The sequence below is a fragment of the Chrysemys picta genome, chromosome 21, assembly GCF_011386835.1.
Source record: "Chrysemys picta bellii isolate R12L10 chromosome 21, ASM1138683v2, whole genome shotgun sequence".
Classification (NCBI taxonomy): Eukaryota; Metazoa; Chordata; order Testudines; family Emydidae; genus Chrysemys; species Chrysemys picta.
Genome location: NC_088811.1, coordinates 8422774 through 8440091, shown reverse-complemented (window position 1 = coordinate 8440091; position 17318 = coordinate 8422774). Strand labels below are relative to the sequence as shown.

The window sequence follows — 17318 nt, the reverse complement described above, 5'->3', positions numbered from 1 at the left end:
ATCCCAAGGAGCCCTGAAAACTCTAAACCTCCATGTAAAAGGTCAGTCTGAGCATTCTGCGGATCTCCCTGGCCTAGAGATAAATCTAATCAGCATAACCAGGCTTCTTGGGGCCCAGCCAAACTCCCCACAGGAAGAGCCTGAAACTAAGAATTCACAAAGGCCTCCTTCAGCCTGGTGCCTTATCAGATTTCACCCCAAAGAGAGGGGCTTTGTACAGCCAAAATGTAAACTAGTGGCTAGAGGGCTTTTCCCATACTCTCCCTCCTAGGAGCCCTGGGGCCTAAGTGCACCCAACCCCTCCCTCTTAAAGTCTGGGTGCTGGGGAATTAATACACTACAGCTGGCCCAGCAATCCCTATACTTAGGATATGCAGCTGTGCTTATTCCTTCAGGCAGCACCAGAGTGGGTTAACCCCTTCCCTGCCAATCCATTGGCAGGGTCTGGACATGCCACTGCAGTTACAGCGGGGACGTGTGCCAGCTATTTGGCCGGATTATGACATTAAAGCACAGCCCTGCGGCAGGGGATGTGGCAGGGGGGTCACACTGCAGGGGGGAGCATTTGCAGGCTAGAATTCCTCCTGGCCCCTGGACAGCAGTTCCACCAGGCTTTGGCAGGGGCAGAGTGCATGTTCTGGGATGCCACATCTCTGCTGGTGCATGGATTTAAGGGCAGGAGACATTGTGCCACCTTCACCCTGGCCCTACACATGTGCACCACAGCCCAGCACGCTACCTGCATTATCTAGTCACCCTCTGGCTGTCCCCTGAAGGGGGGTACCAGGGAGGAAGGGAGGGGACAGGAAAGCTCCCACATTGGGCACCTACACAGGACCAGAGACAACCTGGCTCTGTGTATATAACAGTATCACCATTGCACTGTAAGTGGCAAGCCAGGCAGCTGCTACCGTGGCAGAGCAAACTCACTCAGGAACAAGAGGTGCTTTGAGGGAGGAGAATGTGGTCCCTCCCCTCTGGTTTCAGGGCAGATCTCAGCTCCTCGGCAAGCCTTTTAGCAGATGGGGAATTTTACTCTGCAGGCAGGATTTACCTCCACATCCCAGACCAGGCTGTGTGGCCCATGAAGGATATGTTTTGTTTTCTAATGCAGGCGAACAGCTTCTCTACCAGATCCCCAACAATAAGGTCCTCACTACTAAGATTGGCCTTTTGAGCAACCTGAGGGAGTATGAGCGGGTGATGAACAAGATCAGCAAGAACTTGAATGCCAAGTAAGGACTGCACATCCCTTTGGGCATTACACAGCCAGAATATAGAAACCTGTGCTACTTGGGGAGGTACCATATAAAGGAGAAGTTGGACAGATGGTCACCTTGTTGATGGGATGAGAAATCATCTGGTAGAGATGGGCTTGTGAGACCCATCCTGGAAATCCTTGGTTTCTCCACCCTGTGACTAAAACTGATTTCTGATTAAGCTCTGATGAAACTCCACCCTCTACTTTGATCTTAGAACTTTTCAGAATCATTAAGCTAGCCAACCAATCCTGTTTGTATAGCTCCACTGATGATGGACAAAACAAAGATTGTTTTAAAAAGCCATCGTGTGCCACTATATTTAACTTTGACTTCACTAACTGTCACACTGATTCATGCAAAGTCTCATATCAAGTAACCCAGCATGGTACAGCACTATCAGATCTGGGGACATCATGCTTTCTCTTCTTTTCTAAAGTCTTGTATGCTCTTCTTTCTTCTCCTCCATCCACTCATCTTTTGGCGTTATGTTTTGATCCAAAGCGCACTGGGAGTTAATGGAAGTCTTTCCACTGATTTCAGTGGATTCTGGACCATGCCCTGGATGACTGATCAGAGTGAAGTAGCTTTTCTCCTCTACTCAGCTGTAGTTAAGTTCAATGGTCCATGTTTTCTGCTTCAACCTTCTAAAGATCTTAATCTTCACTTCAAATGAGCTAAGCTTACGTGGGTGCTGAGTGCTACATTTTTAGTAGGCTTTAACTTGGTGCATAGTTTTGGGGGGTTCAGTTTTGCTCCTCCAACTAACTGTGTCTGCATTTTTGTCTCTTCACTGGCATTAATATTGGGCTGCAGTCACCCACCTATTCTGGGGGTTTAATCTCTTTTGTTATTTTGAGTATAAAACAAGAGGTATAAAAGCCATGGCGGAGGGCAGGGGGAAGGTTTTGGGGTTTTTTTTGAGTCTTGAAGGAGTAAATTATAAAAATGAATACATCTTTTATCTATACCTGGGACTGTAGAACTGCCTGATCCCCAAAGGTACCAGTTGTAATGAATCCCCCCATGAAAGATGAGGTGGGAACTCTTGAAGCTCTAGAGCATTTTGTAAATATCAGATACAGCACATTACCACCTCTGCTGCAGTGTTATCTGTACCGCAAATAACCTCTGCCATGCTTACCTGAGGCCCTGTCTGTTAGTTTGCAGCAAACCTAGTGTGTAAAAGACATCACCAAGGCCAACAGAAATTCTGTAGAGTTTAAGGAAACATTTGGCCATATCTTAGCATATATTCTCCAGCATTCCCTCCTGGGACTTCTTCCATTATTCAGATTTGGAGGAGAAGCTCTAGTTTTGCCCAAATCCTTGTCTACCTCTGATAAATAGTCAATATTGATTTACAAGCTGCTGCATGTCCCGAAGTCTTGAAGCGCTTGATGCAATATTATTAGGGATGGGCTCAAGACCCAGAAGTCAGATCCAGATTTGAACTTTCCCAAAAGTTGGAGTCTGGGGTTGAGAGTCAGGCTCGCCTCTAGAGGTGATCAAGAAAAACATTGTTATTGTGAGTAAAAAGCCTTCCCCAATGGAAATAAAAGAGTGCAGGGGAAGAGAAAAGGGAAAAAAATCCATAACCCAAGTCTACAGTAAGATGTGCCCCCTACCTCTTGTCTGATGGGAACTCAAAAAGGGCTGTATGGCTCAGGAAAGGTTTTTTGGCTTATGGTTGGTTCTCCAATAGGATACTGAAGATGGAAGACTTCTTCCCAGAATCCTTTCGGCTGGACATAAAAGATGAGAGAGAAGCTTTCTTTGAACTTTACAAAGGTGACTAGTCTTTGCACACTGCCAATGATGAGGTCAAGTGTTCTGGGAGAAACATTGTTTTTTAGATGGCGTAGTGATCCCAAAGTAATTATGAAAAAGCAAACAATAAATGAGGGACTTCCCTGCCCTGCTTTGCTCCCCAGTACCTGCCCACTCCTTCAATTACCCCAGAAATCCCTGGAGTGTTAGCAAGGTGCCTATGGCGTCTCTGACCTGCCCAAGAATCAGTCACGCTACAGCTCCCAGCAGTCATTTCAGCCGCTCTTCTGGAATATCACTAGGGCTAGAGAGTGAACAGTAAATGTCCTGAATCCCAATGAATATCAACAACATGTGGGGTATTCATCTAGACCCGAATATTGCTGACAGGTGGGCTACTCAGAGAACGTGACTCACTCGACCCCAGTTTCTCTGACACATAGCCCAAATATGCCCCTTCAACATTCAGATTGTTTTGCCTGGCCCAGAAGTTCCCCACCCCACTATCTCTAGCGATCTGTCAGCTGCCTTTTAGGTATCTCCTTGCACAACATCCCCTCCTCCAAGTTATCCAAACCCTGGAGACAGACTCTTGCCTTGGGCAGTGTCAGACAGAGGCTCCCGCCAACTTTCTCCCTTCAGCTGTTCCCTTGGCCATCATCACTAGACATCATCACCAACGCTTTTGTTTGCCTCCTCGCTTCTCCAACACACCAGCAAAAGCATCCCGGAGGCCGGCTACAAATGCACTTGAAGGTCCCCTCATTCAGGAGGTGGAATCAGAGTCCAGTCTCCAAAGCTAGTGCTATCATGGTAGAGCTGAGACCAACTGGCAAAACCCAGCTCCAGATCTTACATGATATCAAAGCTTGGGAATGTGCAGATCTTAGGTTAGCCCCAGGCCCTTCTTTATTTGTGAGCTACGATATTTAAATATATATTCAAATGAGCATGTTTCAGCGCCCATTCATTGAGCATGTTGGTGTCTCGGGATACCAAGCTATAGTAAATGTACAGTATCCATAACGATGCTGTAATCTAATAGACTCTTTCTTGTCTGCAGACACACAGATTTGGATCTGCAAACCCACCTGCTCCAACCAAGGGCGAGGAATTTTCCTGCTTAAAAATCAAGCAGGTGTCAACTCGCTTCAGGCCAAACTCCAGAGCATCGAGGAAGACCCTCTATACAAGAAGGTGCCGTACAAAGCTCCCCAGGCAAGAATAGTGCAAAGGTAGAGAATGCAGCAGGCGGGCACGCCATTGCATCCATTTGCAGTCCAGCGATTGCTGGTGACAAAGGGGAAGAAGGGTGTTCCCATGATGTTGGGGCAGAACTGGAAGAGCTGGGTTCCCCTCCTGAATCTGCCACAGACATGCTCTGTCAGCGTGGGTATATTGCTTTGCTTCACGTCCCTTCTCCTGGCCAAATCCAGAGCTCTTTGCTCATTTCCCATTCAGACCTTTGAAAGGGAAACTCCCTCTGACTTCAGCTTGGAAACTGAAAAAGAACTGGGCCTGGCGCTCTCCGCCCCTGTGTCATCCAGTCCCCTGAAGGTTAATGTTTCCGAAAGCATCTGTCTGAGCACTGACATGTTTGGGATCACCTCTATGGGCCTGATCCAGTGCTCCAAGAATTCAGTGGAAAGGTGCCAGCTGACCTCCATGGGCACTCAGTCAGGCCTTATTGACCTTAATGACTTGAATTCCTTCATAGCTGTTTGATGGTTCACACCATCTCTTCTCAGTGGCCTAGGACTCACTATGCTTTGTGGGTAGAGGGCTATTTCTCAGCTGAGCCTGTTTCAACACCGTCATGTCTGACATTTGGAGATAGGTCATCGCCATCAAACAGGAGGTTTGAGATGATCTCTATCTAACAATGTAAGAATGACTTCCAAAGGCCAGATGTTATAGCTTCATACATGACAAAAGCCTTGTATAGAGCCATTTGAATGAGGTATTATCCCAGCTTGTTACACCATGCCAAGATTTCACACACCATACAGCTGCAGCATCTGTGCCACCCATTCTATGCCTCCTATATATCTGTTGTAGTCTGCCTGGTAGCTGTGAGCTTCTTGACCTCAAACAGGAGCTGCTCTTGTAGATACTCATGGCCGGTAGTCAAAAGAGACACATGCTTTCTTTGTAAGAACTTCACAGCTAACTATATTTTTTAAGCCGAAGCCCAGAGAGTCTCTGGCTACCAAATGTTATTGCTGTCTCCTTCTGATGTCTCTGCAAGTGTCATACTCCAGGGGACTGCAATAACACCATACAGCTTTCTTTTGTCTAGTATCTCTCTTATCAGCTGCATCCCAGAATGCTTTGCAGAGTTGAATAACACAGCCGTGGCAGAAAGAGAGTGAAGTTAGACTAGCAGAAGCAAGGGAGAAAGTTTTCAGCTGAGATTTGAAAAGCAATGACAAACTGATGAGGTGGACAGGGGCAAGAAGGAACACAAACAGGAGCTGTGGTGGAGCAAGCTCTCCCCCAGTCTTTGTGTAGGGACATAAGGAATAAGGACCCAAATAAAGAGATCCCAGTCCACTAACTGCCCACATACAAACAGCAGCCACCAAGGTGGAGTTAGATTTCAAACTATCAGTACAGTGAACCCCATACAAGAGGCCCTTCCTTGGTAATCTCCCACTCTAAGGCACTGCCCCAAACTGTCCCCAAAAATAAAGGGGTGCGTGTTTCAAAAGCACTCAGCAGTGGCTTAGCACCTATGTTCCCACAGAAGTCAATGGGAGTCATTTTAATAGGAGCAGAAACAAAGCCAACCCTGAGAGCCTGTGAAAATCCACACCCATAATACACAACTCAGCCCCTCTTTATTAGACACATCCTTATCCAACCAATATTTGTTGGTCCCTTGAGTGGTCATGTAAGACAAGGTTCATTCCATTTTGCTGGTGGTGCTCGAGAATTATTGTTATTATTAATTATTTGCATTACCATAACTCTTATGAGCCCTAGTCTTGACCCTGAACTCCATTGTGCTAGGCACAGTACAAACGCAGAACAAAATATGATCCCTGCCACAAAGAATCCAGAATGGGCATGTGCCCAGACGGATCCAGATAAGAGTTCTTCGCTGCATAATCTTTCTACTGACTCACCCTGTGTCCTTAGGCAACTCACTAAGCTGCTCTCAGTTCCCCATCTTTGAAATAAGGATAGGAAATACTCAGCTCCCAAGTGAGCGCTGGGTTGATTAATTCATTGATTTTTCTAGAGTGCCTTGAGCTTCGTGAATGAGATGCACTACAGAGGTGCAAAGTCTTGTCATTATTTATATAATGAGCTGCAAGTCACAGACATCCCTCCTGGCTTTCATGGGACAGCCTGGATTCTAAGTGGTTGTTTGGTTCAGTAATCTTGAAGCTAGGCTTCCAGGGCACTTCAAGCATCCCAGTGACCAATACTACGTTATCATGACATAATATAGTGTGATCAAGGTGTGACATGCCACATGGCATGCCAACATCATAGTGCGATATACTAAGGGCATGACAAATTTATCATAATGTGACATTAGCGTGTTCCATCATGGTGCTGTTTGCATCACCCCACCAGGCCACTGGGTCACAACTCAAACATTCTGATATTACAACTTAGCAACTTTATCCCAGAAAGTCGAGAACACAAAACTCCAACCTTCCCAGCCAACTCAAGCAATTAGTCCATTTTATCTTTGTCAGACTATTACGATAAATCTCTCTATAAGGAAGGTATTAGCCGGTCTAGTTGGGGTGGACAGGAGAGCCTTGTAAGAAGGCAAGTCTGAACTGCCAGCCCTTCTGTGGTAGGACAGGTATGTGTATGTAGTAGCTGGCGCATAGACGCAGAGGAACTGATAGCCTGGATCAAACCCAAGGTCCATTTGTCCGGTATCCTGTTTCCAACAGTGACCAATATCACATGATTCAGCGGAAGCTGTAAGAACCCTAAAGTAGCACATGTGGGGTAATCTGCCCCCCACATTAGGTCTCATCCTCATAGACTTTAAGGCCAGAAGGGACCACCATGATCATCTAGTCTGACCTCTTGGACATCTCAGATCACAGAACCTCCCCCACCCTCTCCTGTAACAGACCTATGACTTCTGGCTCAGTTACTGAAGTCCTCAAAGCTTGATTTAAAGACTCGAAGTTACAGAGAACCCACTATTTTACTCTAGTTCAAACCAGTGTGTGATTGGTCCCAATGCTGCAGAGAAAGGTCCTCTGCCAACCTGACCTGAGGGAAAATTCTTTCCCGACCCCAAATCCTGATCTCCAATAGCGAGAGACAGGCTTCAGGATGAGGTTTACCATCCCGTCCAAAAATGTTGTTCGTTTTAACTGTTAGAACTCTGGGTATTCTTGTTATCCACATAAATGTCCACCCCCCTTTCGTGAGAAGGGACGGCGTACTGTTCCTAAATGATATCACTCCGGCGATGGCCGTGTGTGACGGGTTCTTTGTATTCAAATGCAAACTCTGTATACTCTCCAGTAAATATTAGTCACTCTTTAATTCCATCCCACTCTACAAATGTGGCATAAGCTTTTATTCCTTTAGTGTTCAAATGCTCAGCTTCTCTTCCTGCCATTTCACTGTGCGTCCTAACAGTGCCCTCTGCTGTCAGTGTCCACACAGAAATGTTGGTTTAGACCATAAGATGAATGGGTTTGTTTTGCCGTGTGTAATGAGACTATAGAGTTTTTAAACCAACTAGAAAACTCAGCATGAGCTGGAGATCTGTGCTGCCAGCGGGGAGTGGGAGGGCAAGCTGATTTATCTGGATGTGTCAAGAAATTTAATCTTTCACTTTCTACCTTCTGCAATGTGTCCCTTGTTTTCAGGCAGGCAGAAAAGAAACTCTCCAGTATGAAATTCCCCTTCTGGGAACTGCCCCGAGTCCTACAGCAGAAGGGGGCGGGGGGCTACCCCGTTATTCTGGCTATATTAATTCCATTGATTCAGTGGTCTGTCCTTGTCTAGTCTGCCCTCCTCTATAGCACAAGCCATAGAACTTCCCCAAAATAATTCCTAGAGAAGATAGTACAGAAAAAACATCCCAGCTTGATTTAAAAATTCCAGTGATGCTGAATCCATCACAACCTTGGATAAATTGTTCCAACGGTTAATTATTCTCACTGTTAAAAATGTATGTTTTTCCAGTCTAAATCTGACTAGTTTCAGTTTTCAGCCACTGGATCATGTCAGACCTTTCTCTGCGAGACGGAAGAGCCATTATTAAATGTAGATATTTATGGACTGTAATCAAGTCACCCCTTAACCTTCTTCTCTGTTAAGCTAAATAGACTGAGATTTTGGAGTCTATCACTATGAGGCAGATTTTCTAATCCGTTAACCATTCTTGGGGCTTTTCTCTGAACCCTTTCCAATGGGAGTTAGCCACGTAAATACTTTATTGAACCTGGGCCTTAGTTCTTAACGGGACAGCATCTCTCAAGATTTGTCCCAGGGTAGCTATAATTTAGTGTACCTTAGTGATTTGAGTAACTCAGTGAGAGCTCGAGTTTGTAGCAACACGGCCACTTCCATGGTAGGACTGAATTGTGACATCGCTATCAACGAATGTTAATGTCACTGCTAAAAGCAATCAGAGCTGGGGGACATGAATAGGATGAGAGTTGAAGTGTTGTCTGTTATGGAAAATGACTTTCTATAATTGCCCCCGAACTTTTTTAACCAACCTGCTCTATTTACAAGTTAAAAGATGGATGTTTTTCTAACTGCCTACCTCGCAAACGCAACCTCACAGCTAAAAGTCTAGAGGGTTTCTTTCTAGCTCAAACCTGGTCAGCCTATTTGACAGGTCTGTTGATGACACATGAGCTAGAAAAGAATCCATGTCACTTGCACTGTGGTGGCTCAACACAGTTGAGAGATGCTAAAGTGCTAATATATTTTAGTGAGTAAAGTCAGCAGCTCCGATATGACGCTGAATACACACGCAAGCCATAGATCTGATGAGTGAAATGTTGCCGCTTTAACACGGTTGCTTTTCAGAGCAGATCTACACTTTAAGGGACAGAGAGAGAGAGAGAAGATGGGTGAGGTAGTATGTTTTATAGAACCAACTTCTGTTGGTCGAAAGCTTGTCTCTCTCATCAACAGAAGTTCATCCAATCAAAGATATTACCTCACCCACCTTGTCTCTTTAATATCCTGGGGCTGACATGGCTACAACTACACTGAATACTTTAAGGGACATCCTTATTTACACACAGAGGGACCTGCATCTGCACTCCTCACTCAAGCCACTCTCCCATTTGACTCCACTGGGAGTTTTGCCAGAGCACGGATGACTGGATCGGGCCCAAATGTCAACAGAAGCGAGGGGAAGGGAAATATAGGACAAGAAAGTAGCAGTTTAGTGGGTCATTTGGTTTTGTTCATCAGCTTTCAGCTTCTGTTAAACTTAATCTGTTTGGGTAGCCTCTCACTCCCATTGATCTAAATCCGAACTTATGGAGTAAAGTGATCAGAGGCTGATCCTGGGTCAACTGAAATCAACGGCGACAGGCGTGAGCTGTTAGCTCCCCGTGCTACAGCCCTTCATGCCCTTTCTTGATGTCACAGCTTGCACTTTCGCTCTGGCAGGTATATCCAAAAGCCTCTGCTCCTAGAGGGGAAGAAGTTTGATGTCCGTTCTTACCTCCTCATTGCCTGCACGGTGCCTTATGTATTATTTTTCGGCCATGGCTATGTCCGACTTACCTGCACCCACTACAATGCCACTTCCGATGACCTCACTGCTCATCTGACCAATCAGGTAAACTTGAAACTATATCCATCTGTCCACCCTGTGTGATCTGATTGGATAGTGCCAGGAGGTCCCTTTTGTGCCCATAATTCGGTAAAAGGATGGACTACAGGTGTCACTATTAGCAAGTGGGGAAGTTGATTTAGGTGCATGCTGAGAGGCAGTTCTGACAGACGGGACTCCCAAAAGCAGGAGGTGAGAGGCTACTGATGTGGTTCATGAGTATGTGACCCTAGCACTTTGGCTGGTATGGGAGTGATTGGATCAGGATCACAAATGCACTATGGCCAAATGGACAGAATACTGGATTTGGATTCTGTTCTCTGCCACTGATCTGTTGCGTGATCTTAGGTGAGACAGTTCCCCTTTCTGGGTCTCTTTTCCCTTAGTCTGTCTTGGGTATGCCGATCGTAAGCTCTTTGGGACAGGGACAATATGTCGCTTGACTGATATGGGGCTGCCATAATTCAAATAAATAATAATCCTGCAGCATGCAAAAGTGTCTTTAATAAAACAGGTCTCTGGCTAGCTCTTGGAATTAAACCTTGATCTTTGCCAGCTTTGCTACCTCCGAGTGAGATCCTTGCACTGGCCCTGTTATCTGCCAAACGCCCATCCCACCCTCTCTCCCGCTAGTAACAACCCCTAAGGGGGGCAGAAGCTTCCTGTGAATGAGGAGGCAGAGGGATAGGAGGGGGAACAAGGCAAGCTATTGAGACTCTCGGGGGAGGGGAGGAATTGGATCCAGGCTGTGAAGGGGCCTCCTGGTAGGTCCTACGGCCATTCCTATGGCATTTCGATAGCAGCTGGTGCCCAGTGCCCGGTGATTGGCACCCTGACCTCTGCCCAGGTTTTGGTGCCCTCTCCTGTCCCCCACCTGCCCTGGCGGTTGGTGCCCTTACTCCTGCCCCTCCCCCAGGATGGGTGTCTGTGCCAGGACCCACGGCAGCTAGAAGGTGGGACCCGGGCTGGGCCAGGGAGTCCTACTTGCTCCCCAGTGGCTGGCCCAGTCTCACGTGCTGCGGTGGCTGCTCCAGTCCCTCCTCCAGGTCCTGCTCTCCTCTCTACCCCCACTTCCCTCCCATGCACGTGGGTCCAGAATGCAGCTGGATGCCGCTCGAACCCCCACAATGTATTGTGAGGGTGCAAACCAGTGGGTGGGGTGGGGGGGTGGAGACATTGATCCGCCACCCCCAATATTTCCACACACACCTGCCCACCCCCCAGTTCCATGGCCCCTGGTGATCCCACTGCCCAACATATGCCAAGCAGGTGACCAAAGTCTGCTGGAGGTTTTGCTTCCCAACAGCTAGGGCTGACCCCGGTGGTAGAGAGTAAACGGGCACTTAGGAAAGAAACCACAGGGAAGAAAACCATTTTCCCTGTAATGCATTTGCTCCCTCCAGCGGAATGATGTGTTCTGAAGAGCCAGGTAGGGAGCTCTCCCAGGCCCGCCCACTTTGGTTCTTGCAGGAGTTTTATTGTTATTGCAGAAAGGTAGCTCAGGACACGGATTATAGCCACTTTCTGCAATATACGCTATTATCAACGTGTTTTCCTGGAACAGAGTTGTTTGCTCAACTCGAGGGCTGTGCACAGGGGATTTCAAGTGCTCAGGTGAGACCCTCTGGCACAACTGACATCAAACAAGGGACAGGTGCTTATTAGCAGAGCATAAATTACCTAGAAATCTGTCGGGAAGAGGGGGGGAAGGTAACTCACCTGAGCAGCTGGCAACATGTAGGACTTTTTTTCAAACTACACTTGATTCCGTCCTGCCTCCCCCACGCAAGGAAGCCAGCCATTTTTCTCTGCTATGTTTCAAATGTCAAGCAGAACCATTTCCCACAGAGCACCTCTACGAAAACACCCTGCAGTTGGATAACAAGGTAGCTTGTTCCTCTTGCTGCAGTGAACTTTGCTTTGCTAAACACCAGCCCTGTTCGGGGTTAAATGCACAATCATCTATAGCTTGACACAGAAAGTGTAGAATCAAAGCTTTGTTCCAAATGTATTTATTTGTAAACTTACACAGAGCCTATGACTAATTTGGCATCCAGTTTCAATGCTTAATTAATTATTATTATTATTGTATGTGTTATTGTATTACCCTAGCACCTAGGAGCCCCAGTCATGGACAGGACCCCACTGTGCCAGGCGCTGTACAAACACAGAACAAAAAGCCAGTCCCTCCCTCAAAGAGCTTACAGTCTATGTATGGGCCAAATTCATATCTGATTTCAGTCCATTGAAGTATACGAACCAACGTTAGCACATTTGATCCACTTTGTTTGCAGATGGACTCAAACCAAAACCCTGATTCATGTTCGAAATTCTGGCCCAGATCCCAGTTTTGCTGCTGGTCCCTGTCTTAGTTTTGCATTTTACCTTCATCTAATCCCAGCTAAGGACACATCTGGGGAAGCCGAGGTCTTGCACCGGGGACAAACACTCCCTTTCTCCCACGCCACCTCATTAATACACCCCTGCCAGCCATTCAGTGGCTTTCTGTCCCAGGCGTCAGGCAACAGCTCATCAACAAAGCGGGGCTGATTTTGTTTCCCAAGCAAGCACAAGGGAATCTGAAACTGGATCATGAAACCTTGGAAGGAAAGCTGCTGTTGTGTGTGTTTCCATCGCCAACCCCCCCACCCCCCTTTTCTAAAGAGCTTTGCCGTGTTTTATAAACCATCTGTGAAAGGTTCTCTCAGCCCACATCAAATTTGTAGTTATTGGGCCATACCCTCGTCTGATGTAAATCAGTGCACCCCATTGAAATGAATGGAGCGCCATTGATTTACACCAACGGAGGATTTGTCCCATTATTTTTTACAAACGCGTCTTGTTCCTTTGACAAGATGAAGTTTGTTCCGTCCAGGGCCGGGGCCTTGTGAGGAGCTGCCGCAGATGCTCAGCACCTCGCAGGATCAGGCCCTCTGTTTTCAGGGGGCACACGCTGGCAGGAGCCCATCTGCACTTATCTTATGAGGACAGGTGGGTGTGGGAAGACAAAGGACCCCTCTGCCGACACGTCATGGGGATCAACAAGTGCGAGGCCTCGTTTGCCTCTTGCCCCGCCCAGGGGACAGTGCATTCAGCTGAAACCCAGGGTGAGCCGCGTGGCAGACAGCTCCACTAATCAGAAGTTTTGCAGCTTAGCAGCGATTGCATGGCAGATACGTTTGCAATCCTGCCCAGCTGTTGCATAAGGAGAGGGGATTTATCTCTCCCTGGCCGATGCAAACACCCAGGGCTTGATAAGGCTCCACCTTACCCAAGGATTAATGAGCCAGCGGAATTGAAACTCCCTCTCCCTGGTTTCTTCTGGAGATACACACATGTGCATGTTTCCCAGGCGCTCCCTCGCCAGCAGAGAGACGCTCTCCGGAAGTGGGTTTATTCCTGGTCGTGTCGGGGAGGGTTACACTAGGCCGGGAGCATGGTGAGCAGCGGGCTCTGTGCTCACAAAGAGAAATGCCTTTTTAGAAACAACACTGCTGCTGCTGCTTTAACACAGTTGCTGGGTAATGGGGTCTGCTGTAACATGCATCACAGGCTGCCTGCCCCTCAGCTGGTATCATCTAGGCAGCAGCCAGGGGAGGGGAAGGAGAAGGATAATATAGAGCAGGGGACTGGGGGAGTATGGGACTCCCAGTCCCAGGGTCTGATTCTCAGTGACTTCATTCCAGGACTTGGGCAGGGAATGGGGAAGGGGGTTAATGTAGTTTTAAACCACCTTTGGAGCATTCAGTATATTCTGGGGCCATACAGGGGCCTGCCCTCCATGAGGCTGTTTCTCATGGGTCCCCAGGAAGCCGAGAATAGCTGCAGTACAGTGCCATGTTCCCAGCAGGCCTCCAATCCAACCCTTAGTCCTGGGGCTGCAAGCACGGCTGGGGTAGAGCACTGGGAGGGGCTGGGGAAGGCTTGTGCAGCGAGTGTTCTCGGGGCTGTTTATCCCCACTCCAAGCAGCATCACGGGGCCTTAATCCAACTGAGAATCAGGCCTCTGGACTCTGTTCCCAGCTCCGTCACTGACTCGCTGTGTCTCCTTGGCCAAGTCACTTCACCTCCAGGCTGGGAAGCAAATGGACTTTCAGGCTTGGCTATGTGGCACTTTCTAGCAGGTCCTCTCTGCACTGTGACCGCTAGGTAGGACACAGGGTGTGCTCAGACTATCCTTGTGTCCACACTGCACCCCTAGTTCTGATTGCACTCGGGCTGCCTGAAACTTGTGCATCAAGGGATCGATCCTTCGAGGCACTGAGCGCCCTTAACGCCCACTGACTTCAATGGACATTGAGGGCACTCAGCACGACTTAGTAACATCCTGCAGGATCAAGCTCTAGGACTCCAGGTCTCAGCTCACCCACCCCCCATATTTCCCAGGGTGTCAGCGAACTCACTCATCTTAGCAATTCAAGGGGCTGACCTGCACCCTGACCTCCAAGAGGCCAATGGGATTGTGGGTACCCAGCACCTTCCTGAGCAGGGTCCCAAAGCAAAACAAGTCTGGATCTTCCAGCCAGGAATTCTGACATGGGAGCCAGAGCCCTAAAGCCATCAGAGCTAAACCTTCTGAGCAAGGGTGCTTGGGAAGAACAGACTGGCCACAAATCCCAGCCCATAGCCTTCCTTCTGCAGTGCTCACTTTGGATCCGCTTGCTTTCCCATCTTTTGGGCCAGATGGCAACTCAGAATATGGCTTGAATCTGGTTCCTTTATAACCATTCCTCTCTTCCCCTCCCCATTCCTCAGGGCAGGGAGGGGGAAATCTAAGCCTTTTAACTCACCATCCCTTTGCTTTCTCCATCCCCCCTTTCCCCTCCAGTACATGCAGAAGAAAAACCCCCTGTACAGTCAGCTGAAGGAGGAGACGGTGTGGCGGATGGAGCGCTTTAACAGCTACATTAATGATAAATTCAGGCAAGCCAAGGGCCTCCCCAAGGACTGGGTCTTCACCGTGTTCACTGTGAGTGTACGGGGAGCCCGAGTGCATGCGCGGCGTTAATTAGGCTGCCTGGAACAGGAGGGAGGGCAAATCTGCTTGCTTCTCAGGTGCCTGAGGGGAAACAGAGGTGCATCAAGTGAGGAGAAGGGATTGGCAGCACCATAGTAACCGTTTACCAGCAGATGCTGAATGCGGCAGCATTTTACTGTTAAAAACCACCCTAAAATATGCATCAAAAACGACTGGAGTCTTTCGTCTTGTTCGTGTCAATGTAGATTTTATTTTTACATCACACTTTGAGGTGACTTGTCATGAAAGAGGGTGATGGGCAGCAATTACCTGGAGGAGTGCTCTAGTGCCCAAAGGTCCATCTAGCCCAGTATCCTGTCTACCAACAGTGGCCAATGCCAGGTGCCCCAGAGGGAGTGAACCTAACAGGCAATGATCAAGTGATCTCTCTCCTGCCATCCATCTCCAACCTCTGACAAACAGAGGCTAGGGACACCATTCCTCACCCTTGCAGTGGGACTCATAGACTTTAAGGTCAGAAGGGACCATTATGATCTTCTGGTCTGACCTCCTGCACAACGCAGGCCACAGAATCTCACCCACCCAGTCCTGTAACAACCCCTTGACCTATGTCTGAGCTATTGAAGTCCTCAACATGTGGTTTAAAGACTTCAAGGCGCAGAGAATCCTCCAGATTGTGGCTGGATAACCCCTCCTATCATGAAGAGTGGGACAGACCTAAAAGTCTTGATTTCCACCCTGCACTCCCATCTTGCACAGGTCGAGAGGGGAAGGAAGTTAGGGATGGAAGTTAGGGATGGAGTCTCTGGGGCCAGCCGGTTCATCAGTGTGACCCGGATGGTGCCGTAAGGTTCCACGCAGCTTGAAACATATGCGGTGGATGGAAATGAAGGGAGCAGAGCTCAGAAAGGACAAGGGCTGTTAAGCTTTGTTGTGGAGCTGTTTAAAACGACACCCAAAGGAAATTAAATGCTAAAAACATTAAGACAACATTAGGTTTTTCACCCAAAACCTTAGGGAACCAGCTAGGACGCAACTCGGGCTAAGTTTGCCAAAAGTTTCACTGCCGTTCTGAAACCTTTCCACCAGCCTGGGCTCAGGTTATTGGACAGAAACCATAAAACACAATCAGTTCAACTCAAAACCAAGCAAAACCTGGCAGCGGCTGCTCCGTTTTGCCCTACGTTTTTGGCTTCTTGAACACAAAACTCAGGGAGTCTGTGAATCGTCAATTGCCACATTTGCCCCCAAGTCTGGTTGTCCCTTTTAAAAGAGTAAATGAAGCAGTATTTCTAGGAAGTTGGTAAACACTCGTTCTGAGTGAGGATCCAGGCTCAGTTCCATGGTGCAGTCAGTGTGATAGCACCATGGAGTAGTGGGTTCAAAAGCAGTCCCCAAGGAGGAAGTCAGAGAGATGGGTGAAGGTCGCATATTATGTTATCCAGTAAACAGTATTTGGCCTCAAGCTTCCAACCGGAGAAGGAGCACAGGGGGTGGCTGTCTGCTTGAAGAAGGGAAGGCTTGTGAGGAAATGTTGTTCACAAGCCAACAGGGTCCGTGGGTCTTATGATCTCAGCTGGAATGGCTCCATGGCCCGCCTAATATGAGAAAATCCACTCTGGAGATAGTGGGTGTCTCTGGAAATAACACTTAGATGGGAAAATCTTGCCCTGAGATGTGGGTTTTGTGCCCCATTTCACATGTGATTTGGCTCTCAAATCCTCTCACTTTACAAACCTGGGAAACCGTCTCTATAGAGACAGGGAAGGGGAAAGTTTGCTGGGCCGGTTGGCCTGTCGCGACTAAGACGCTGTGCTCCTGTGTGTTTGGACTGACCCTACGATGCCGTTATTGTGTGTCTTTCAGAAGAGAATGCAGCAAATCATGATGCAGTGCTTCCTGGCTGTCAAGTCCAAGCTGGAATGCAAACTGGGCTACTTTGATCTCATTGGCTGTGATTTCTTGATTGACGAAGACTTTAAGGTATTTAGCAAAATCTTGTTCCCTTTATGCATGCAGCCACTTCTGAGGAGGAAGGAGCCAAATGTTTAACAGCGTATAGCAACCCTTCCGTAACAGTTTAGGGTGGGAAGTGAATACTTTATCCAGTTAAAACTGTGATTGGAATTTGGGCAGGAATGTGGATTTAATAGCGAAAAATAGCACAGGATCTTTAGTGACCAGAAGCCCCCGGTCTCAATTTTACATCGCCTCTGAAAGATGGCGGGCCGGATACTCAGCTTGTATCAATCAATGCATCTGCCTTGACTTCGAAGGAGCGATCCTGATTTACACCAGCTGAGTATCTAGCATCGAAACTCCAACAGCACAGAGACCTTTTCAAGGCTATGCTGGGGCATTGGATCGTTTACTGATCAGCCAGTCACCAGCAGAACTTTCTAGATGTTCCTCGTAGGTTTGCCATCCACGTACTGATCCATCCCAACACGACTTAGCTGGGGAGAACTGATAGAATCACAGAATAAAGTGGTAAATTGGGACGTACAAACAGAGAAAGAAA

The 17318-nt window shown here is 47.8% G+C and overlaps 1 protein-coding gene across 1 annotated transcript in view; it reads left to right on the top strand.

The window, feature by feature from the left end:
* The window catches only part of TTLL10 (tubulin tyrosine ligase like 10), a 204386-nt gene that overhangs the window by 177710 nt on the left and 9358 nt on the right, over positions 1-17318 (top strand). Inside the window, exons 10-15 of the mRNA XM_042852868.2 lie at positions 1115-1235; positions 2965-3050; positions 4093-4264; positions 9654-9825; positions 14648-14788; positions 16664-16780. Coding sequence (XP_042708802.2) covers positions 1115-1235; positions 2965-3050; positions 4093-4264; positions 9654-9825; positions 14648-14788; positions 16664-16780 — 809 coding nt within the window. The remainder of the gene's footprint in view (positions 1-1114; positions 1236-2964; positions 3051-4092; positions 4265-9653; positions 9826-14647; positions 14789-16663; positions 16781-17318) is intronic.